This window comes from Maniola hyperantus, chromosome 4 (assembly GCF_902806685.2).
Source record: "Maniola hyperantus chromosome 4, iAphHyp1.2, whole genome shotgun sequence".
Classification (NCBI taxonomy): domain Eukaryota; kingdom Metazoa; phylum Arthropoda; class Insecta; order Lepidoptera; family Nymphalidae; genus Maniola; species Maniola hyperantus.
Window position 1 is genome coordinate 2686783 of NC_048539.1, and position 26224 is coordinate 2713006.

Consider the following 26224-nt stretch of genomic DNA (forward strand, 5'->3'; position numbering starts at 1 on the left):
CTACGAGTATCATTTTAAAAGAATAATTGGAGCTTTAGGCAAGAGGGAAAGTGTAAAGCCTTAGCGAATTGCGACTGCGACTCTAGTGCTATTAGCTCACAGATAGTTAATCATTATGAACAGTTGTATGATGTCTATGGGCTAACACAACAGACTGTAGGCAAGCCAAAGAGGCTTTTCCTAACATAGACAAACGTCAAACTAACAAACTACTCCGCCTGGACCTATGGCCTGGACAGAGGTAAACTTAGGAAGGTGGTGGGACTCATAACAGGGCATAGCCCACTAAACAAACACCTTTTCGTTATAGGTGTCACCGACAGTCCTCTGTACAGGGTCTGCATGGAGGTCGATGAAACACCGACGCACGTGCTGCTGGAGTGCACGGGCGTAGCAGATCAACGCGAACGCCATTTAGGTTCCCCGACCTCACTCCAAGAAGCCCTCGGCAACCTGGGCGGTCTACTCGGCTTCTGGAGCGGCGATGCACGCACAACAGACGGAAACGTTTAAGTGCGGAAACCAGCCCAGAATGAAGAAAGAAAGAAAAAGAAATGATGTCTACCTCGACATGCCTTACATTTTAAATATTAAAAACAGCATTACCTAAAAGCAGCGGCTTTTAAAGAACTAGAAGCCGTTAGAGCACAAATATACATATAAAATGATAAACTGATTGATTGACATAATTTTATCATTCTAGTGTTATAAAAGGATAAGGGAGGCCATTATGTAATAGAAACGAGGTGCGACAGGACACGACGAGCAATGTTGAATACGACGCAGAGAGATAGAGAGAGCCTTACTGAGTAAACAATGTACGGTGAGACGAGCGTGGCCACGTATCCGCTGACGTGGATGAGCGACGAGCCGGACGCGCGCACAGGCGTGGGCAGCAGCTCAGCCGACCACTGGATGGCGGCGTTGTATGACATGTTGATCAGGAAACGCGCCATTATAGCCAGTGTTACTTGGGGTATACCTGGAGAGATGAAAATATAGTGAAATAGAAATCAGGTAGGTACGTCCACCAGAAATCTTTGTTCGTTGTTGTGTGAAGCCAGATAATAGGCAAAACTTTTCTCGAACTTGTCAGAAGATCGAGAAAAGAAAAAAACCCTACAGAAAAAGATCCCTTAAGCAGTCCGTTCATTCTGTATTTTAGTGGCTTTGAAATTTAGTTATACACTACGAATAGTGCCTGGTAAAGATACAAGAAATTTGGGGACAGGCGATCACAAATTAGTTGCCCTGTCCTATGATAAAATGCCAAAAAAACTGAACACACATATTACCTTTGGGTACAAATGCAGCTATTAGAATCAGAACTCCAGAGGTAAACATCGGCCCGCATGTTAAGATTCTTCGTCCCCATCTGGAAGCAGAGGTTAAATCATTATTCAAAAAGCTACAACTGAGCTTGTGAAAACAGCATTGAACTGTACCCTCATAGAAACTACAAGGACAGTCAGAGCTCAGTATTGCCAACAGTTGGCGTGACACAAAGAATTATGACCTTGAACCTGCGTGGGCTGATTTATCGATCTATTTGGTGGAAGTGAAGCGCGCAAGGGTGTATATTCCACTGGTATGGCGACGCGGGTGGTACGCCAACCAACCTTTCCCTTTCCGTACAATATGAATAAACAGTAGGTATCTATGCGCAGACATACATTCCCTCCCCTATCGTCCAGCGCTTTTTTTACCTGAAAACATCTACAAAGTATCACTAATATGACAAGAAAAGTTTCCTTACTTGTCCAAAACAAAAGCCAACAGAGTGACCGAAGGAATCTCAGTAGCGGAGGTCAGGGTGAAAGTAATGAAGAAATCGAAGCCCAAACCCTCGGACATGCGCACTAGCCCGTCGAAGATAGCAGCACAAGCCATGTACACTACGACCATAATCAGCATCATCTTGCGGAGTGGGCCGCTTTTGAACACGTCCTTGATTGACTGATTAGTCTGCCGCGTTTGGCTTGCTGATACCTGCAGGATTGAAGAAAATATATTATTATATCACACCGGGCTCACTTGTTTTGGTGACATGACCCCAGAAATATACCTAGGGCATATTTATGTAAATGGCTGTATAATACCTCGAATTTAATATGGTTTAATGTAGGCTTCAAGTCTTAAACACTTACAATAAATTCATCCATAACATCATCCGGAACTTTTGTCCCGTTAACCTTTTCAAATCTCCTTATAACTTTAACTGCGTCGTTGACACGCCCTCGAGAAGAGAGCCACCTGAAATAATAAATTATCCAGTGTTAACGTTTTTGACCCTTCGAACCGGATAATCAGTCTCAGTTTTTACTTATGTAGATAATTCTGATACTTACCTAGCACTCTCAGGCACAGTGAAAGGCACAGCAATGACTATCAGGAAGGGCACAGTGGTAGCCCACAGTAACTTCCTCCAGTCACCGATCCATACCGCAAGCCACGGCAGGATGAGGCATCCGCCGCCGAAGTAAAGCGCGATAGAGAGGTTCGCCACCCACGTGCGGTAGCGGGGACCTACGTATTCTAGCACTGAAATAGAGGAAGGACTGCTTTGAAATGTGGGTAGGTACGTGTTTTGGAATAAGTAGTGTGATTTGGAAAGAGGAGATGAAAACAATCTAGAATATTGTTTGGGCAGGTCGCTTGTTTGGGATGCAACTTGTGTAGACACTTTAGCTGCATCCCACATTCAGGCGACCTCCTCTATGGCGGGTGCAGCGGCCATCGGCGCCGAACAGGCCAAGAGGCGCAAATATGAAAACCTCGATGGGAGCTTCGTATTCGTGCCTTTTGGTGTGGAGACCTTGGTGCCGTGGGGCCCGGGGGCTCGAGCTCTTTTTGAAGAAATTGCGAAAAGAGTTATCGAGTCATCCGGGGACCCGAGAGCTGGCAGCTACCTTGGTCAAAGAATTAGTTTGGCCATCCAAAGGGGTAATGCTGCCAGCATCTTGGGTACAATGCCTCGCTGCGGTGGTCTCGATGAGGTTTTAGATTTAATTTAATTTATTTTAGTTTTATTTAATGTTGGTTTTTTTAGATTTAAGTTTATTAATAGTTTATTTGTTAACCATTGATAATAGAATTTTACGTGAATATTGTTTTGTATCCTCTGCAACATAGTTGCCTGGTAGAGATCGCCTTTTGGCAATAATTGTACTGACTATTATTGCTCTGTACTTATTTTATGTGTCTTGGAAGCAGTAAAAGACACATAAATGAAATATTTTATTGTGTACTATAGTACACATTAAAATATTTCATTGCCTTTCAAGATCAGCTAGGCATATGAGAAGTAAGAACTAACTTAGGTTGTGTTTGTTTTTGTTGAAAGTACTTGTGACTGATGAAGCGTGAGCGATGCGCTTTCGGTTAGGTTCGGTAGAAATATTATTAGAATACGCCACTAGATAAGTATACGTTGGTATATCTATACATCATCGCCATCATCAACAACCGATAGACGTCCACTGCTGGGCATAGGTCTCTTGTAGGGACTTCCAGACGCCACGGTCTTACGCCACCTGAATCCAGCGGCTCCCTGCGACTCGCCTGATGTCGTCCGCCCACCTAGTCCCCCACTAGTCTTCCAACGCTGCGCTATCCGGTGCTAGGTCGCCATACCAGCATCTTGGGACCTCAACGTCATATTTTTCGAACTATGTGCCCTGCCCGTTGCCACTTCAGCTTCGCCACTCGCTGAGCTATGTAGATTACTTTGGTTCTCCTACGGATCTCCTCATTTCTGATTTGAACACGTAGAAATCGTAAATCTATTGCAAGGGTCTAAATATTCCGTTGGCCGTTGCCCAATTGACTAAGGTTCAATCCTATAACCAGGCAGCCTCCAGCCAAGCCAATGCTATTTACTTCTCCACAGACAAAGGTGTAATAATTCAGTACGATTCAGAGGGATTTCAGATCTCGTGCTCGTATCGTACAACATACCTAATGTTGTACCTACCTGCGATACGAGCACGAGATCTTTTTATGGTTTCTTACCTAAAATATACATGAGCATAAAGCAGCTGTCGTAAGACATGCCGACAAGGAACCTGCAGAAGGCGAAGTCCCATATTCCCGTCGTGTAAATACTGGCCACTCCGCCGATGAAGGCGAATAAATTCGTCCCTGAAATAAAACAATATACTTTTCATTTGAAATTCGGATTTAAAATCCCGGAGCATTTACCTAAAAGACGACAGTGAGCTAGTTTTAGAAGATAAAATCCAAGGGTTCAACAGTCTCATGACCGATTTTATTAGGCCTTACTTTACCTCGTTCCTTAAATTCTTCCTGCTCTCAATTGATAACTATTGAATTCATGGCTGAATATACTTAGTAAGAAACCTTTAACTTAAATAAGGGTAAGCTTGATGGGATTTTATTCGCGATATGTTCGATTTATTTAAAAAAAACATTTGGTTAATAGATGGGTGAAAGTAGATGCTAGTAGGATCTTAGACGTACGCGGACATGCATAGTTAGATACATTCTTACCAACCAAAGCAGGCACTCTGCCGAAGTGGTCTGCCATCCAGCCGAAGTAAATGCCTCCGACAAAGGAGCCGGCGAAGAATATCATCTGCGCGAAGGGCGTGTACCCAGCGTACTCGCACACCCAGCCTCGCTGAAATACAGAAAAATAAAAAGTCTGCTGTGAAATTATATTCTTAGCGGACGGCGGACGCGGTATGTAAATTCCAGGCAAGAAGTTGCTGCTGTATTTGGCGGCCACAGGATTTGACAAGGAAGTGTGAAGTGGAGGCAAACACAATAGATCGGAGACGGTCGCAGTGATTCAGGGATATCAAGGACCTATAGCCCCAAAGAAGAAGAATAAGAAGAAAGAAGATGCTAATGCCCACCTGCTCGTTTACTTTTGCTCACTAATAATATTTTTGGGAAGCCAAAAGAAAAGCTTGTACTCTGGCTGACTCATAGTCAATAAAGCGTTTGTTCGTTCGTTTCACTTATTGCCATTTACTTATGTTCTCATCCCAAAAAGCTCCGTTTCATAAAGTATTTGGCTGGTGTAATTAAGTAGGTAGATACTTAGATATATTTTTTAACTTAAAAACCAAAGCATCCCCCTCAACATTTCACTTTCTCCTCAAACGATACGAAATGTAAAGTACAGCCGAGATGAAGTGTTTCATCATTATCAACTGATAGACGTCCGCTGTAGGGCATAGGTATCTTGTAGGGACTTCCACACGCCACGGTTGTGTCACACGAGTAGATATTATAGACAGGGGAAGCTTCACACTAGCTCACGCACACCACGACGTGTCACGGACGCTTCGTTTGCGCCCAGTTCGATGGCAAACGGCGGCAATATATCTACTCGTGTGGTCTTGTGCCGTGGCTCCATGCAACTCCATTGATGTAATCTGTCCACCTAGTGACAGGGCACCTAGGGCTCTAGCAAATTATTATTCCCAAGTAAACTATGCTCACCTCACTAACAACAGTCTCATAGGGAATGTCCCCAAGCTCGAACTCCCAACCATTTCTGCAGGGCACGGTGGGCGTGTCGGGGAGCACGGAGTTGTTTTGCAGCACGTGCGTCCAGTTGGCATCGTACATCAGGCACCGCTCCCATTCTTCGCCCGTCGGCGGCGCTGTGAGGTTCCGTCTGAAATTCATCGGTATTCTTAAGAAATCTGACTTGGTATATCACTACCCATATTATAAATACGAAAGTGTGTTTGTTTGTTAGTTTGTTGGTTTATTGGTTTGTTGGTTTGTCCTTCTATCACGTCGCAAGGAGCAACGAATTTTTTGCATGGGTATAGTCAAAGACTTGGAAACATAGGAGACATAGGCTTCTTTTTATCCCGGAAAATCAAAGAATTCCCACGGGATCTTTAGAAATCTAAATCCACGCGAACGAAGTCGCGGGCATCAGATAGTGCAACAATATTGGCAGCAATCATTTTAGGGATCATAGGATTTTTTAATAAATTTTTTTCGCGTTTTTTAGGGTTCCGTACCTCAAAAGGAAAAACGGAACCCTTACAGGATCACTTTGTTGTCTGTCCGTCTGTCTGTCAAGAAACCTACAGGGTACTTCCCTTTGACCTAGAATCATGAAATTTGGTAGGTAGGTGGTAGGTAGGCTTATAGCTGGTATGAGGGGAAAAATCTGAAAACCCTGAATTTGTGGTTACATCACACAAAAAAAAATTATTTGTGGTCATGAACTAATAATTAGTATTTTCAATTTTCTAAGTAAGATAACTATATCAAGTGGGGTATCATAAGAAAGGTCTTCACCTGTGCATTCTAAAACAGATTTATTTTTATTTTTATGTAGGTAAGTATCATAGTTTTTGAATTATCCTGCAAAATGTCGAAAAAATACGACCGTAGTACGGAACCCTCATTGTGCGAGCGTGACTCGCACTTGGCCGGTTTTTATTTTTTGTGGTATCATAAATTATCAGTAGGTACCTAATCATCAGTACTATCACCTGTCTTCGTTTTTGCCTGCGTTCTGGTTACATCCTGTATGTTGTGCCATCACAAGAAAAGGAAAAAATTCAAACTTTTATGAGGTTTTAACAATAAGCAGTAAGTACTACTATGTAGCACTTAGCACTTAGATAAAGTACCTACCTGACACGTAATTATTATTTAACGATATACCTAACACATAAAGTTTAGCTATTTACGAGGGTGCTTACTTACAGTTTCGTTCGATCGTTTACCACAGTCTACCAGTTACATAACTATGATTCTCAAGGGTACTTCTACTTTGTTACTTATCTCTAATCTCTACATAGTATAAAATGAAGTCGCTTCCCGCTTTGTCTGTTTGTATGAACGCGTAGATCTTTTAAACTACGCAACGGATTTTAATGCGGTTTTCACCAATAGATAGAGTGATTCAAGAGGAAGGTTTATAGGTATAGTTTAATATTGTTTTGTGCTAAAGAGCCTCAATAGCTCAACCGGTAAAGGAGTGGACTGAAAACCGAAAGGTCAACGACGACGACGCGACTTATATCTTGATACAGATAAACGCCTGAATTGAAGACATCCATATCCTTACTAATATTATAAATGCGAAAGTGTGTCTGTCTGTCTGCTAGCTTTTCACGGCCCAACAGTTTAACCGATTTCGATGAAATGTAGTACAGAGTTAGCTTACATCCCGGGGAAGGACATAGATTACTTTTTATTCCGGAAAATTAAAGTTTCCACGGGATTTTTAAAAAACCTAAATACACGAAGTCGCGGGCATCATCTATTTTAAAATATTTTAGATAAGAAGAAAGCAGTTAAAATGACTTGCAACTTTTATAGAGCTTGTGGATTAGGGATAAATAATTAGGTAGTAAGTAACTATAGAAATACCTATGTAGTATTTAACTATAACTTCTAAACTTCCTAACTCCGGGCACTAGTACTGATAATTTCCCAGGACCTATAACTAGTAGCTAAAAAGCTGTGGTAGCCTAGTGGTTAGGACGTCCGCCTTCCAATCGGAGGTCGGGGGTTCGATCCCGGGCACGCACCGTTTCAGAGTTATGTGCGTTTTTAAGTAATTAAAATATCATTTGCTTTAACGGTGAAGGAAAACATCGTGAGGATACCTGCATGCCTGAGAGTTCTCCATAATGTTCTCAAAGGTGTGTGAAGTCTGCCAATCCGCACTTGGCCAGCGTGGTAGACTATGGCCAAAACCCTTCTCACTCTGAGAGGAGACCCGTGCTCTGTAGTGAGCCGGCGATGGGTTGATCATGATAACTAGTACTTAGTACTAATAACCTGACCCGGGAATCGAACCCAGGGCCTCGTCATCTAGTTAACCACTAGATCAACGCGATAGACAGATGTCTACTTATTACTCATCTCATCACATGATAACTTAAAAGCACAAGATTCAAGAAGAAGCACTGATAACAAAAGCATGTGTTAGACAGTATCTACACAATCCAATATTATGATAATAACCTTGATAAATGCAGATTATTTTTATCAGTTATCAGGGTTCCGTACCAGAAAAATGCCAACGGGAGCCTTATTAAGGGGTCCGTACTCTAAAAAAAGATTATGTACCTAATATAGGCATCTTTATCTAACTTTCCTTCCCTCTCTCTTTTTCTCGGAAAGGCAGTCCAGCAGTGAACACAAACAGGTTAATTATTATTGATTGATTGACCAACCTTATCATTGCGTGTTGCCACTGCCGGTGATGACATATGGATCCGAGACATGGTCGCTAACTATGGGCCTCATAAGAAAGCTCAGAGTCACTCAGCGGGCGATGGAGAGAACTATGCTTGGAGTTTCTCTACGTGATCAAATCAGAAATGAGGAGATCCGTAGGAGAACTAGAGTAACCGACGTAGCTCAACGGGTTGCGAAGCTGAAGTGGCAAAGGGCAGGGCACATAGTTCGTACAACCGATAGACGTTGGGGTCCCAAGGTGCTGGAATGGCGACCTTGCACCGGAAGAGGCAGCGTTGGAAGACCCCCCCACTAGGTGGACGGACGACATCAGACGAGTCGCAGGGAGCCGCTGGATCTAGGCGGCGCAAGACCGTGGCGCGTGGAAGTCCCTACAAGTGACCTATGTCCAGCAGTGGACGTCGATTGGTTGATGATGATGATGATGATGACCAACCTTAGTTCTACATCCAAATGCTCCAGCTCGGGTACTTTGCACCAGTGCCGCTGTGGGGTGGCGGTTATGAACATTTGCACGAAGTAGACGAAGGCGAAGAAGACGCCGAAAGGAGCCATCCCCAAGAAGAGGAGCTTCTGGTAGCGGCCCAGCTCTCCCACGTGCATGAGCACCGTTTCCAGAACATCGCTGTCCGCATGCTCCTTCTTGTTCAATTCTTCTTTTACATCCTGTGGGCAAAAGGAACGAAATCATAAGTATGTTGATATAATACTAGGATGATAATTATAATACTTACTAGCTGACCCGGCGAATTTCGTACCGCACCTAACAGTCGATTCTTTATTTTTTTTAATACTTAAAAAATTTTAAATTATCCTCGTACCTAGTTCAAGGAATATTATGAAAAAAGAATTAGCGAAATCGGTTCAGCTGTTCTCGAGATTTGCGATCAGCAACATATTTAGCGATTCATTTTTATATAAGTATAGAGATATAAATTTATCCGTTCTAATACCAACAACTAATACCACTGGTATTTGTTTGAACTCATATTTATTTTTTACTAGCTGATGCCCGCGACTTCGTCCGCGTTGATTTAGGTTTTTAGAAACCCGTGATTCTCTTTGATTATCCGGGTTAAATAATAGCCTATGTCACTCTACAGATCTTTTACAAAAAATCACGTCGATCCGTTGCATCCCTCGCGCCTCTCTACCCGCCTTCTCCACTCCTGTCCCGCTGGCAAGTTCACACCGATTTCAAAGCCCAATGCAAACGGAAATGTTAGCACAATTTGGTATCGCGTCAACTTAATCGTTCCCTTTTCTAACGTTTCCCTTTCCCTTTCCCTACCTAATATAGTACCTACCTAGTCTTCTCAATTTAAATGCATAGTAGATACCTAAATAATTGGGTCTGTTTTGTTTATAAACTTGTTTTAAATATCGTAAATCTATGCCATTATTTCTCATGACTAGTAAATTACTGTAACTATTACAAGTGACTAAGTATTTAAAGGTTATGGCATAATCACATAGTTCTTCCATGGATTTAACTCGTTAAACTTCCTTTTTTCCTTATTGATATAAAGAAGTAAGATTAACTTTGTTTAATGTAATTTTAAGCCTAAGATAGAAATTTTTTAATCTTATCAAGAAACTTAAATCAGTTTTTACAAGTTTTGTATCGCGATAACTACGAATAGAGGTACGTATAACTTTAATCGAAAAACAGGTGAAGTGCAAGTCGGACACGTACATGATGGATTCCGTATATCTGTGTTATAGTACTTTTCATTATATTTCACACCACTTGCTCTAGAATGCAAGCGTCATAACATACGCTCGCGAGCTACTCTAAAATCCCTCGTTACGCTTGGGATTTATCCCGGTGCTCGTAAACACACAAGAAACACAGAATACATTACATTAGGTACCCCCCATGTTGAATAATCTACTATTTAAATTTTCATGGCGGTCTTTTTCACATTTTTATTAAGTATTTGTTGTTATAGGGGCAGTAGAAATACACGGTAAGTACTGACGGTAGGTATATGTAAACATTTTAACGGTTTATGAGATACAGCCCGCTGCCAGACAGATGGACGGACAGCAGAGGCTTAGTAGGATCCCATTGGCATCCTTCGGGTACGGAACTCTAAAAAATAAAATGATATCTGACCTTCATTTTGATTGTTTCTCCCGCCATTTCAAGTTAGAATCCGTTCGAAAAAAGCACAAGATTTCTCATAAATAGGACCACATCGGTATGCACTGACTGACTGACTGACTGACTGACTATAGCTAAATATAAACTAATGGGAAAATAGGTACGCCGCCGCCGCGTCGCGTCGCACCCTTTAATTTACGCGGAATAAGTAGGTACATGAGTCTACGTAGAATTTGATAAAAAGTTGTATCTTGCCTTATCATCTTGTCACATGGCCTAGCGAATCGATTGATGCGGATGATGCCATGGCCACTGTACTCATGTTACTAAACTGAGATTCAGATGCCAAGGGCGAGTTGGATTCAAGAGTCGAGAGTTCCGTAGGTAGGTACTTTTCTCACGCCCAAAAATTGAGACAAAAAGTTCCAAAAATGCAAATACCCGCACGATGTACCACGTAGATACAGGCACAGTTTTACGATTATATAAATAAATAAATAAAATAAAAATATTTTTTATTCGAATAAACAGACAGACAAAAAGTTCCAAAAATGCAAATACCCGCACGATGTACCACGTAGATACAGGCACAGTTTTACGATTATATAAATAAATAAATAAAATAAAAATATTTTTTATTCGAATAAACTTTTACAAGTACTTACGAATAGTCGGATGCATCTACCACTGGTTCTGAATGCCTTTCCTACCGAGTCTAAGAACCAGCAAGAAACTCGGCGGTTGCTCTTTTCAAATATGCTACTAACTACTACTACTAGCTTATGCTTGCGACTTCGTCCGCGTGGACTACATAAGTTTCAACCCTCCCCTCCCTTTACTCCCTTAGACGGCATTCCGAACCAGTGGTAAATTAATTCTACCTGACTATTCATAAGCACTTTTAAAAAGTTTACATGAATAAAAAAACATTCTATTCTATTCTAAGATGTTGAGTTTTCAAAAATCCCTTCTTAGCGGATGCCTACGTCATAAAAGCTATCTGCATGCAAAATTTCAGCCCAATCCGTCTAGTAGTTTCAGCTGTGCGTTGATAGATCAGTCAGTCAGTCAGTCACTTTTTCCTTTTTTGTATCTAGAAGACTAGCTTATGCCCGCGACTTCGTCCGCGTGGACTACATAACTTTCAACCCCCTATTTTACTCCCTTAGATATTGAGTTTTCAAAAATCCCTTCTTAGCGGATGCCTACGTCATAAAAGCTATCTGCATGACAAACAGCCCAATCCGTCTTGTAGTTTCAGCAGTGCGTTGATAGATCAGTCAGACAGTCAGTGAGTCACTTTTTCCTTTTGTGTATTTAGAAGATAGTAATTATTATTGAGTGACGCGCTCTTGGGAAGGCCTATGTCCAGCAGTGGACGCAAACAGGCTGATTGATTGATTGAATTATTGAATTGAAACTTTGAACGCGCTTTGAACAGTAAGCTGCTCGCTATGCTTAAATGCTTATGCTTATTACTATACGTCTCGAGCTGTCGCCTTATACCTACCGATTAGTTTACGGCTTTACGCCTAATTACCTAGCCGTAACTAACAACTTAATAATTATCATTGGGCGTCATTTCCTAACTTAGGTATACCTACCTAGTTGTACTTTGCATGTAAAGAGCAATTCATCAACAAAAAGTGTGTAATTGCACCCTTTTTCAGTACCGTAACAAATGGTGATTCCAATTAACGAATATTAATCAGCTCTTTATGGACGTCCTTGAAAAGTTTGTTTTAAGGTATGATTCCGAACCACGCTGCGCGCTGCACGCCGCAGTGCTGCCGCAACAGTGCTGTCACCAGCTGTCGCGGCACTACTGGTCCCCATACAATCTCTATAAGCTTATATGACATTACATTCCGAGCTAGGCAGAAATGTAGCGGAATACAGGGTAGACGAGAAAAAAAAATTCATCCCCACATTACATGTAGGGGAGCTACCCTAAAAAAATACTTATTTATCAAAATTTTATTTCACCACTTTATCGGCGTGGTTAATATTTATATACCCATGCCAAATTACAGATTTCTAGCACTAATAGTCTCTGAGATTAACCGAGGACGGACGGACGGACGGACGGACAGACGGACGGACATGGCCAAACTATAACGGTTCCTTGTTTACTACAAAACCCTAAAAAGGAGCTTTCCAGTTATCTTTGAGGGTTCATTTATCATTATGTTGTTTGTCTGTCTGTCCGTCGTGTCTGTTGAGAAAACCTATAGGGTACCTACTTCCCGTTGACTTAGAATCATGATATTTGGTAGCTAGATAGGTCTTATAGCACAAGTGCAGGAATAAATCCGAAAACCGTGAATTTGTGGTTACATTACAAAAAAAAATATTAAAATGTGTTCATGAACAAATAATTAGTAGGCCTACTTGTTTTCAGTTTTTTACAATAAGATAACTATCCTAAGTGGGGTATCATATAAGAAACCTATACATTCTAAAACAGATTTTTCGTGCAAAATGTCGAAAAAAATACAAGAGTACGGAACCCTCGGTGCGCGAGTCTGACTTGCACTTGGCCGTGTTTTTTGTTGATAAATAAGTAGTTAGGTAAGTCAGAAGTCTAGATAAGTACGCTTATGACTTTGGTAATTGCTGATAAAATAATTAAGTCAGTGACCTTAAAAATAAGTCACCCTTGCCAATTACGTCTGCAAGATATAAACAAATACCTAATAAGGTAAGCACCTCTCCAATATGAAATGGGTAGGTGTAGGTCAGTACTCAGCTTCAGTCATCATCATCATCATCATCAGCCTGTGGACGTCCGCTGTTGGACATAGACCTTTCCTAAAGAGCGCCACCACACCCGGTCCTCAGCCTTCCTCATCCAGCCACTTCCCGCCAGCCTCTTTATATCGTCGGTCCATCGTGCTGGAGGGCGTCCTACACTACGCTTGCTTAAACGCGGTCTCCACTCAAGGACTTTCCGGCTCCATCGCCTCTGCGACAGGCATGACCTGCCCAGTGCCACTTCAGCTTGCTAATAGTTTGGGCTAGATCTCCTCATTTCGGATCTTATCACTACTTACTCAGCTTCAGTAGGTAGTGCGATTTGCTAGCAAACATACCTATTATTATGGTGTCAGAAAAAAGTTTGGGAGTAAGCTATGTCTTGTTCATGGGCGGCGGTAATCACTTAACATCAGGTAACCCGCCTGCTCGTTTGCTCGCTATATCTATTTAAAAAAAAAACACCTGACAGATAATATATCTAATATTAGTACTTAGATAGTTTCAAATTAAGGCATCATTTTACATAATATAGCTGATCCCCGCGGCTTCGCCCGCGTAGATTTAGGTTTTTAAAGATCCCGTATAGCCTATGTCACTCAGGAATAATGTAGCTTTCTACTGGTGAAAGAATTTTTAAAATCGGTTCAGTAGTTCTACAGATTACCCCCTACAAACAAACTTAACGACATTACCTCTTTATATAATAATACAACGGGCCGTGCAGCAGAAATCGTAATATTTTAATTTCGCCATAACTTCAAAACCAAACGTCCAATTTTAATCATTCAAAGACCAAATATTATCTCCATAAACTGTTCTTAGTGATGAAATCATTTATTTTGATAAGGATTAATAGCATGAGTAAAATAAACGCGTTTAAATGTAGTCCAAAAAAAATTCAAGATTTTTAAATAAAAAAATGGTTGCTGTGCCTCACTCGACATAGATGGGTATAGTGTGTCGCGGACTTTTTTGTAGATATTTATAAGATCTACAATTAATTAGAACATTTTATGGTTCTATCTTTTATAGTTTAGGCAGCGTACGCAAAATAAGTAACTTTTCTGGTTGATTTTTTACACCTTGTGTCCGAAAAACCCAAATATCTTACGGAACCCTATTTTTTTCCAAAATAAAATATAGCCTATGTTACTCGTGGATAATGTAGCTTTCGAATGGTGAAAGAATTTTTAAAATCGGTCCAGTAGTTTTTGAGCCTATTCAGTACAAACAAACAAACAAACAAACAAACAAAGTTTTCCTCTTTATAATATTAATAATAATAATTAATAGTGTAGATAAACTATTATGCTAGGGACTTCGTCCGCGTGGACTATATATTTCAAACCCCTATTTCACCACCTTAGGGGTTGAATTTTTAAAAACCCTTTCTTAGCGGATGCCTACGTCATCTGCATGCCCAATTTCAGCCCGATCCGAGTAGTTTGAGCTGTGCGTTGATAGATCGGTCAGTCAGTCAATCCTTTTAATATATTTATATAATACCTGCCCTATGTACTTATGTGCGTGTTTACCTACAGTAAAAAAATCGTTGGAAAAATGCTTTCGCCTTTCTTCAAATACGAGCCGTTCTGTTTCTTAAATCCATCTAAATTCTAATTAGATACTCACCTACTAATAATAATAATAATAATAATAAAAACCTTTTATTCAGCCAAATTTACAAATAGGTAGAAACAGGTAGGGTGCCGTAGTCCCTGGGGGACCAAGGAGCCGACCAGTGTCCGTGCTCCCTGGTTCCCCAAGACCCAGGCACCCACTTCTTAAAACTAGCTTACTGTCTATCTTGGCCGAACGGGGCGCTGCCTCAGCTTATTGCTGCAGCCGGTCGACTGCAGCGCTGATTTTCAGGCATGGCCCCCAGTGATATCACGGGCCGATCGGGAGCGCGAACATCCCGTGCCTATTTTATATTGACACATGCCGAGTTACTTGCTGGTGCTCTTTTGGTAGTAGGTAAAGCAATTTCAACCCAATACATATATCTAGGCTTTAACGAATCAGATCTCTATCTATTTAATCTATTCTATTGAATATTTTACATTTATATCTATTATGTCTTTCTATCTAACTACTTAACTATCTATTTATCTTTCTACCTATCTATATAACTAATCCATCGAATTACATATATAATAAAATTATCCGCTATCTATTTATAAGTCGCTTAATGTTGTCCTGTAAAATTTGAATGAAATTGGACGTCCAAAAAATGCTGTCTTACTCTTACAATTGTTTTTGTCTTTCTAGTAATTTTTTTTTTATAATTTGTTTAAATGAGTACTTATAAAGATTTCGCTAAACGGGCTGGGGGAGGCAAGTCATTCCAAATTTTACAGGCTGCATACTTAAAAGTCCCCTTGAAGGAGGCAGACTTATGGTGTGGCCATGCAATTTTAGGAGCCGACCTTGACATATGCGTACTATTCTCACGAGCCCATTTTATCCTTGAGCGTAAGTAGCTAGGTTTACCCGTGGACATGACACCGAAGAGTAAGGTGGCCAAGTGAAGTTTGCGTCGAGCCTCCATTTTTAACATGTTGGCGTCGTTCAAATGCGGGCTCACATGAGAGCGGGGCGCGATTGAGAAGCAGTAGCGGGCGCAAGCATTTTGGACCCTTTGAATAAGTTTATCTGACCTACAGAGCAGGCATGGTCCATATGCAGCATCTGCATAATTTAATTTAGACAGTATAAGCGTCTCGCACAGACGAATTCTAACGTCAATGCTAAGATAGGGACGCATTTTGTACAGAAGTTTTAATCGATAAAGACAATGTTTAACTATCGTCCTGACATGGCGTTCGAAATGCAAATGTGTATCAAATATCACGCCCAAGTTACGAGCCTCAAAAACTCTTTCTACAGCGTCGCCTCTTATGCTAATATGTGGATTTAGAGCTTCAACTTGACTAATTTTATGTTTAGTTCCTAATATCAACAGTTTCGTTTTTCCAGGATTGAGATTAAGTGAGTTTGTCTCTGACCAGCTTGCTATATTTTCTAAATCATGACAGATATTTGTCACTGCCTCTGCCGTATCCTGAGGCCGGAATGAGTAATATAGTTGAACATCATCCGCGTAGAAGTGATATTTGCAATGAGTGATACAACGGACCATGTCTGCTGTGTACAGCGCAAACAGGATTGGGCTTAGAATCGATCCTTGCGGCACACCTCTGAGGACGGGTAAAGTCGAGGAGACTAATTGCTTACCATCGTTCTGATTTATGTGAACATATTGCATTCGGTTATCAAAGTAGCTGCTGAACCATTTTATAGCGCTGTTTGAGAAACCGTAATAGGACAGTTTGGATAGAAGGAGTGATGTATCTATGGAGTCAAAAGCCCTGGAAAAATCAAGTAATACTAGCATTGTAACCATGCCCTGGTCTTGAGCTGTAAGAATGTTGTCAATTACATCTATAATAGCTGTGGTTGTGCTGTGATTTTTGCGAAAACCCGACTGCAACATAGGTAAGATACTGTTCTCCTCCAGGTATTTTGTCATCTGACTACAGACTACTTTTTCAAGGATTTTGGATAGACATGGAAGGATGCTAATTGGTCTAAGATCTTTGAGAGTTGTGGGGCTATCAGTTTTCGGAAGAGGCTTAACTATAGCAATTTTCCAAGAGTTAGGAAAGGTGGATGATAAAATTGACTTATTTATTATATTAGTTAAGCACCTAAGGCTCTCTGGAAAAGTTATCATATTTAACATTTCTAGTGATATTTGATCCGCTCCGATGGCGTTTGATTTGAGCTCTTTAACGATTTTAATAATTTCACCTTCACTGGTTGTGTTAAGATTAAATGTATTTGGCCCGAAGCTGTGGAATTCATAGTACGTGTAAGTAGACATTGTAGCAGTACTATTTGAAGGGACGTCAAGGAAGTGTCTGTTTATAAGCTCGGGATTACAAAGAGAGGTCGGAATTTCTTGGTCTTTCTTTTTATCCGCTAAGATTTTTTTTAGGTTTTTCCACATTAGATTAGGATTTTTTACGTTCTTGTTAATGTAATGTTTATAATATGCGCGTTTTTCAGCTTCCATAGCTTCGTATACTAATTTTTTAAAATCTTTATAATAAATTTTATGCGCCTCCTTCCTAGTTGCTTTATATCGCTTTTGGCTTTCGTTTCTTAATTTTATCATAGTTTTTAACCGACTTCAAAAAAAGGAGGAGGTTCTCAATTCGTCGGAATCTTTTTTTTTTTTTTTTTATGTATGTTCCCCGATAACTCGAAAACGCCTAGACCGATTTTGAAAATTATTTTTTTGTTTGAAAGGGTATACTTCAAAGTTGGTCCCATTTCAATTTGGTGAAGATCTGATGAACATCTTCGAAGATAGATACTGGAACTCCTCAACGGATAAGAGTAAATTGCTCGCGATCAGTGTAATAGCTTAGTAAACAGTAGACTTTTAACCAGTCATAGCATAATTCCATGGGGCCACTAAAAATTGTAAAATAAAAAATTTTTACAAAAAAAATAAAAACCGACTTCGTTACACAAACACTAAAAATTGAAAAATAATTTAATTTATTACCGAATATATTATGTATACAAGAGTTAATATAGTTCCATAATAATATTTTTTGGGGTCGGTGCCAATGAGGTGCCATTGTGGAGTCTCATAAAAATATGAAGTCTAGACGATTCGCGCAGCTAAAGCTAATTGGCACCGGCACCAAAAAGTATTATTATGGAACTATATTAACTCTTGTATACATAATATATTCGGTAATAAATTAAATTATTTTTCAATTTTTAGTGTTTGTGTAACGAAGTCGGTTTTTATTTTTTTTGTAAAAAAATTTTATGGTAAAAGTTAACCACGGGCAGTACTCATCTTTTATAAGAACTTTTTTGGGCGGGGCATGAAGGTCAAATATGTTTATTATAGAGGTGTTGAACGCGGAAACCATACTATCCACATCCCTCATCTCATTTATGTCCGCCCAGCGTATGTTGTATACATCTTTATAGAAATTTTTGATGTCTATATCTTTTATTGGTCTTGTCATTATCCAACGAGGGGGTATTTTTTCTTTTTTCAGATTTAATGTTACAGAGACTATAGCGTGATTTCCTAGGTCTTGGATGTGATTTACTGACGTCTCGCGTATTTTTGCATCAGTACATATAAGGTCAATAAGGGTCTCGCTATGGTTAGTGAAATGTGTGGGCTCCGTCACACACTGGGTTAGGTTTACGCTATAGATAAAATCGTTAAATAGTTTACACTTGTTATCCACCTGATTAATCAAATTAATATTAAAATCTCCCAGCAACACCATGTAATCGCAGCCTGAGAAGCTTGTGATAGACTGTGTAAGTGCATCTAAAAACAAATTTATATCCTGCCAGGGGGGTCTATACGCTGTGCCAATAATAAGCCGTTTTCCATTTACCTTTGTTTCCAGCCACATCTGTTCTACTGAATGAAGGTTACTACTAGTAAGATAGCTGATGACACGGACACAAAAAGAGTACCTAAATATCCTGGTTCTCAAAAATATCGGAAAAATACAACTCCAGTTAGGTTTTAGAATAGTAAGGACCCAATCTAGTACTAACTACCCAGGTGTTTTGAGTTTCTAGCTGTTACCATGTGAGTGTGACCCAGGTTAGGTAACAGCTATAGAAGCAAATAATTATCTGGAAAAATAATTTCCTTGACACGGATTATGTAGTGTGTAGCTATGTGTACATGTATTATCTACCGATTACAGATGCCCCCACATAACACACATATTCATAAGAGCCTTACTTAGTCATTGTATAAATTATGTGACAGAATTAGGTACCTACCATTACGCATTAATACATAAGTATTATCTAATAGTGGTACGCGTGTTTGCAATAATGACCTAACTAGTAAAGCCCGTGCAGCAGTGATAGCCTAGTGGTTAGGACGTCCGCCTTCTAATCGGAGGTCGGGGGTTCGATCCCGGGCACGCACCTCTAACTTTTCGGAATTATGTGCGTTTTAATTAATTAAATATCACTTGCTTTAACGGCGAAGGAAATCATCGTGAGGAAACCTGCATGCCTGAGAGTTCTCCATAATGTTCTCAAAGTCGTGTGAAGTCTACCAATCTGGACATGACCAGCGTGGTAGACTATGGCCAAAACCCTTCTCACTCTGAGAGGAGACCCGTGCTCTATAGTGGGCCGGCGATGGGTTGATCATGATGATGATGATGATGATAATGTAACTACTTACGTACTATCTAGGTTAGTACTAAGTACCTATGTACCTATGTATTTAGATTTTAGATATGAACGACATCAATGAGAGAGCAAGGCGTTTCGCAAAATTTTCCTAATACGGACCTTTAGTCAGCTTACCAACTGGCTTGCCTATACTTGGCAAACTTGCAATGCAATTTATTGGACGGCTTTTCCGTGACTCTATGTAACCAGTAGACTTTAGTACCTAAGTACCTACCTAGATAACTATGGTCTATGGTAGGAGACAAGAGTCTTCAACACTTTTGACTGATGGAGGAATCGGTATTCCTCCATTACGCCCAAGAGTCAAGAATTCAAAATTTATTTAGAAACAAGACATTTTTTTTTCAAAGAATATTAGCCATGTTAAATAACTAATATTCCCCTTTCCTATCCAACTAAGCGTTAGAGCTTGTGCTACGAGTAGGAGAAGGTACGACAGTCGACAATAGTGCAACGGGCGAGGTTTGAACCGTCGACCTTTCGATTTTCAGTCCACTCCTTTACCCGTTGAGCTATTGAGGCTCTAAATTTGATAGCCTACCCTACATTTTATACATACTTACGTCTTACATGCAACGTAGGAGCTACCAAAAATTAGTATTTTTCATTTCGAAGTAAGATAACTATGTCAATGTGGGGTCATGTGAAAGGGCTTCACTGTGCGATTTTTGTTTATTATTATGCATCATAGTTTTTGAATTATCGTGCAAAATGTCGAAAAAATACGACTGTAGTACGGAACCCTCGTTACGCGAACCTGACTCGCACTTGGTCGGTTTTTTTACGAGACTGCCCAAAAAAGTGCGCCTATAATGAATAAAAAAATACCTAGTACTTAGTGTTTTCAGGTATGTACCAGTGGCGTGCAGCATAGAGGCATAAACGCACTGCTTACCCTCATTGTAATAAGTCTATGCTTATTTTTCATTTTAACCTGCCGTAAAATAAGTTCATACCTAAATGCATACCCTGGCTTGAACTCCTGTGCACGCCACTGGTATGTACGTACCTATGTGAGTTTATTTACATCATCATGATCGACCCATTACCGGCCCACTACTGAGCCGGGTCTCTTCTTAGAGTGAGAAAGGCTTAGGGCCATAGTCTGCCACGCTGGCCCAGTGCGGATTGGCAGACTGTTCATTTACATAACTGAGCATATTTTACATAATTTAAAATTCCGCATAATTTGAACATCATTTACAAAAGTCGACGATTTAAACTCATGATAAGCACGTAATGTTTTGCGGCAAGTGAAGGACGTGTTTGATTTGAGTGAAAAAAAAATTATACACGCTTCAGATTGTTCCCTGTGTTGTAATCTACACGTTATGCCCCTTGTATACGTTGGCCAAACGCGCTCGGCGAAGCTTTATTATTTTACTAGCTGATGCCCGCGACTTCGTCCGCGTGGATTCAGTTTTTTAAATCCCGTGGGAACTCTTTGATTTTCAATCCGTTGCACCGTTGCGACGTGATTGAAGGACAAAGGAGGGTGTGCTCAGGAGCTGTTCGATCTTGTCCCTCCCTCACCTTTCTACCACCGTACCGCAAGACACCGGGCGTGTTTCCACCCCTATGTCGTCAACATTCCATCTTCGCGTTTGAAACGCTTTGCGTCATCATTCCTTATACGCATGGCTAGGGTCTGGAATACTCTTCCTAGATAAGTCTTTCCTGCCAATTATAATCCGGGTATCTTTAAAACAAGAGTGAATAGGCACCTTCTAAGCAAACGCGCCCCATATCTTAGGTCACATCATCACTATTCACTTCCCATCAGGTGTGATCGTGGTCAAGCGTGCGCCTATAATGAATAAAAAAAATAACAAACCAAAAAGCCAACAAACCAAAAAACAAACACACTTTCGCATTTATATAAGGGTACTGATGCATTGTCTGCTCTAAAGTCTAGACTGTGATTTCACCTAGTGCCGCTGATGGTAAGTCGTGATACAGTATTTTTCAATTGAAAAGAGCAACCGCCGAGTTTCTTGATGGTACAGATTTATTCTTATATCTGCCACTTTCTCTGGAAGTGGAAGTGATCTCTGGAAACATTTCATTCCATATCATATTGAGCTTGGACGTGTTACGTGTATGCCTTAAATGAAGTTGTCGTATAATTCGCAAACATAGTGACGTTGGCCGGTGACCTCGCCGAGCTTATTTGGTCAACGTGAACGGAAGGCTTTAAAAAACCTACGTCACAGAAGATATTATAATAGTCCTACGTGCAAACAAAGTAGGTACCTATACCTACTGATTTTAGACTTTGAGTGACATATTGCTAACATACAAACATACAATTTGTGGACACAAAGAGACGTTCGTGTTTGTTATTAGATAATGAGATGGAAACGAAAATGTACCTACGGTTAGTAGGTACGAGGCAGAAAATAATGTGCATGCCTTTAGAATGACATTTCGGCTCTGTCACTCATACCTACCTATGTGACGTTTTATCGGTCTCAACGACAGAGACAATGCTCTACAAAACAGCTCTCTCTTTTTAAAGGTCGATGTACATTATTTTCTGCCGCGTACTGTACCTAGCCACAACCTAGCTAAAACTCAAAGCCATTATTGCGTTAATCAATTTTTGCTATACTTATAAGAAACCAAAAGTTTATATAGTGAGCTGAAACAGACAAATCTGTATGGTGCGATATGCACCGCCCGCCCTACCACTGCTAGACTTGTAGGAAAAGCCAGCCACCAAGCAAACAATACGCACCACCATCACGCAACACCACACAGATCCTCCAAAACACACATACATTACTTTTGACACAGTAGCTATAGTACACGACAGGTTGAGATGGCAATCGGGGTGGGGACGCCCCGCACAGCCCTCGCGCTAATCCGATGCGGGATAGCGCGGATGACGTGCGCGTGTGCGGGGCGTCCCCACGCCTCACCTCACATACCCTCACGCCACCCACCCACCCCACGCCACACCACCCACCCCACGCCACGCCACCCACCCCACGCCTCACACTCACTCCGCGATTCCCTACGAGAGATATTTAAGGAAATAGGTATTCTTACAGTAGCTTCCCAATATATTTACAATAATATAATTTTTGTACGACAAAACATTCACAGTTACAAAAAATCAGTGATCTCCATGATAGGCAAACTAGAAACAAAAATAAGCTAGCTACTCCTGCGCTCCGCCTCTGGAAGGTGGGAAAGTCATTTGTGGGAATGAGTGTAATATTTTATAATAAAATTCCACAAGCAATTTTAGACTTGCCTTTACACAAGTTTAAAAAATGTGTTAAAAGTATGCTCCTAAAAAAAGCATATTATACAGTCGCAGACTATGTAAACGATAAAAAAGCTTGGATTTGACTCGCTCCAGCAATGCACGGGGCTGCAATGGCTTGTATAGTACGGTATAATAACATTGTAAATTGAAAAATTAAAAAGAGCAACCGCCGAGTTTCTTGCTGGTTCTTCTCGGTAGGAACGGCATTCCGAACCAGTGGTAAATTAAACCTGACTATTCATAAGCACTTTTAAAAAGTTTACATGAATAAAAAAACATTCTATTCTATTCTATTCTATTCTACTCACCCACGCCACGCCTCACATACCCCGATTGCAATCTCGACCTGTCGCGTACTATACCTACTCGATAAAATCCCATCCTAAAATTGTTATCTCTCCAACAGAAAACATCGATTCTGAGTTAATAAGGCGTAAGTATTATACTAAATAGGTATTTTTATACATTCGGTAATAAAATATCCATTTCATGAAAAAATAACAATACCATTGCCTTGTTACGTATGTATGTGAATGTATTTTTACGTGTTCGTCTTAAAAATAATGATAAGAGCGTTCGACCTCGATACTAGTATAATAAAATAAAATAAACCGGCCAAGTGCGAGTCAGGCTCGCGCAATGAGGGTTCCGTCCTACAGTCGTATTTTTTCGACATTTTGCACGATAATTCAAAAACTATCATGCATAAAAATAAATAAAAATCTGTTTTAGAATGTACAGGTGAAGACCTTTCATATGATACCCCACTTGATATAGTCACTCACTTGGAAAGTTGAAAATACTAATTATTAGTTCATGGCCACAATTTAATTTTTTTTGTGTGATCTAACCCTAAATTCGCGGTTTTCAGATTTTTCCCCAAATGTCAGCTACAAGATCTACCTACCTGCCAAATTTCATGATTCTAGGTCAACGGGAAGTACCCTGTAGGTTTCTTGACAGACAGACAGACAACAAAGTGATCCTATAAGGGTTCCGTTTTTCCTTTTGAGGTACGGATCCCTAAAAATAATTTCTAGGTCACCCTTAGATATAGGTTCTAATTCCGGGTACGGGCCTTGACTACAGACAGACCGACAGACGACGATGTGATTCCTTAAAGATTTTTTTCCTTTTGAGGTATGGATGGGCCCTAAAAAGGTTACTACCAAGAAATTATAAATAGATAAATGACTATTTTGACTTTACACGTACGTAAAACTATAACAATTACCTAGCCTAGTGTTAAATATTTACTCAAGAAGATTGAATCAGTAATAAATAATACGACCAAATAAAACGGAGTCTCTGTCTATGGACCAAATTAATCAATGCCTAAGGCAATGTGTGTTTCTTTGACAAACATCAGTGTAATACTGGCTTCCCACGGTGCGTGATTCTGCGGATTATCACGCACGGCTGACGACCACGGGCAGCCACGCACCGCGCACAAGGCTCCGACGACGACGACTGTGGTGCGTAGGTGCGGGCTGGTCCGCGTCCGTCTGCAATTTCACGCACCGTGGGAAGCCGGTATAAGATGGATGATAGAGAATAGAGATACAGTGATGATGACATCTTTTATATGGATTTATGATATATATTATCTATATAGGTAGGTAATATCAGATAAAGTAATATTAATCTATCCGTATCAGACAAACATTTAGTACCTACATTTCATTGCCTAACTATATCTATACTTATAAATAAAATTGAAGTGTCTGTCTGTAATTTCGAAATAACTACCTAACGAATAAAGACGTGTTATGACTGTTTTTGTATTCGGAATCTGCCAAAATGTCAAATTTTTTCGTCGGATAAACTGGCGGTCGTGAAACAGGCCCTGCGGGGTGATTCGCTAACTCCACTCCGTTATTTGTGGCTAACTCAGTGATTGATACATTGAATGATAGCCACCGCGCTCATTTTTAGGGTTCCGTACCTCAAAAGGAAAAACGGAACTCTTATAAGATCACGTTGTTGTCTGTCTGTCTGTCTGTCAAGAAACCTACAGGGTACTTCCCGTTGACCTAGAATCATGAAATTTGGCAGGTAGTTAGATCTTATAGCTGACATTTGGGAAAAATTGGGGTATCATATGAAAGGTCTTCACCTGTACATTCTAAAACAGATTTTTATTTATTTTTATGCATCATAGTTTTTGAATTATCGTGCAAAATGTCGAAAAAATACTACTGTAGTACGGAACCCTAATTGCGCGAGCCTGGCTCGCATTTGGCCGGTTTTTTAATCCGTTGAAGGTTTTCTACGAAAAAATATTTTAATATCACCCAGTGAAGCAGCAATGTAGAACCAACCAACCTCGGTGGCTATATCATTCAGTGTTAGACACTGAGTCAGCGAATCACCTAGCTGGCCCTTAGAATAATAATGCCTAACTTATACAAAATGACGACGTGTCGCAATGCGTCGCCACGAGAAGTGCTACGAATTTCAAATTGATCTAAAATGGGACGCGGCGCGGCTAGTGTTGCCAGGCGTCCAGCTTTAGCCGGACATGTTTGGCTCTTTGCGCTCGTGTCCGGCCAAATATTTACATGTCCAACTTTTGTTAAGCTTTTAGTTCCGAGCGAGAACTAACGGCAAGAAACACGACATTTACAGCATGTCCGGGTTTTCGAAAATCCGAGGTTTCCTTGTCCTAGTTTATAAATTTTACAGATGGCAAACTTACGTGGGGCGAATGCAGAAGGTCAGCAGTCAGCACGCGATATTGCCCCAGCACCCTTTAGTTGCCGATTTCATGGCACGATAAGAGTAGCACGTGCCACGTGCTGTTCGATCTTTTTCACGGGCCTGATGGCTGACTAGGGTTTTTACAAATGAAGGTTAGTAAGTTAGGTAAGTACTGGCCAAGTGCGAGTCAGACTCGCGCATTGAGGGTTCCGTACTACAATCGTATTTTATCGACAATTTTCACGATAAATCAAAAACTATTATGCCTAAAAATAAATAAAAATCTGTTTTAGAATGTACAATTAAAGCCCTTTCATATGATTCCACTTGGTATGGTAATTTTACTTTAAAAGTTGAAAATAGCAATATTTGTTCATGAACACGTTTTAATTTTTTCTTGTGATGTAACTACAAATTCACGGTTTTCAGATTTTTTCCCTAATGTCTGCTATAAGACCTACCAACCTGCCAAATTTCATGATTCTAGGTCAACGGGAAGTACCTTGTAGGTTTCTTGACAGACCGACCGACAGACAGACAACAAAGTGATCCTATAAGGGTTCCGTTTTTCCTTTTGAGGTACGGAACCGTAAAAATCGGTCAAGTGCGAGTCGGACTAGCACAGATAGAGTTCCGTAATCCGTACTATCGCACAAGAAATAACACAAAATTTTCAGTGCGGCAATTTTGACATGTTTAGTATTTGTTGTTATAGCGGCAATAGAAAAATACACATTCTGTGAAAATTTCAGGTTTCCACCAATAGATAGATTTGTGAACCATAATAATGGTTCACGAGATACAGCCCGCTGACAGACAGACGGACGGACGGACAGCGTAGTCTTAGTAATAGGGTCACGTTGGTATCCTTCGGGTACGGAACCCTATAAATTTTTTTTTACTATATCTAG

General features: G+C 40.4%; 1 protein-coding gene across 1 annotated transcript in view; it reads right to left on the minus strand.

Moving 5' to 3' along the window:
* Nucleotides 1–26224, minus strand: part of LOC117997166 (organic cation transporter protein-like) — a 37636-nt gene that overhangs the window by 1656 nt on the left and 9756 nt on the right. The window contains exons 2-10 of the mRNA XM_069498116.1: nt 8645–8874; nt 5470–5647; nt 4510–4639; nt 4012–4140; nt 2349–2541; nt 2148–2253; nt 1757–1989; nt 1296–1375; nt 807–982 (exon numbers count right to left, since the gene is read on the minus strand). Coding sequence (XP_069354217.1) covers nt 807–982; nt 1296–1375; nt 1757–1989; nt 2148–2253; nt 2349–2541; nt 4012–4140; nt 4510–4639; nt 5470–5647; nt 8645–8874 — 1455 coding nt within the window. The remainder of the gene's footprint in view (nt 1–806; nt 983–1295; nt 1376–1756; nt 1990–2147; nt 2254–2348; nt 2542–4011; nt 4141–4509; nt 4640–5469; nt 5648–8644; nt 8875–26224) is intronic.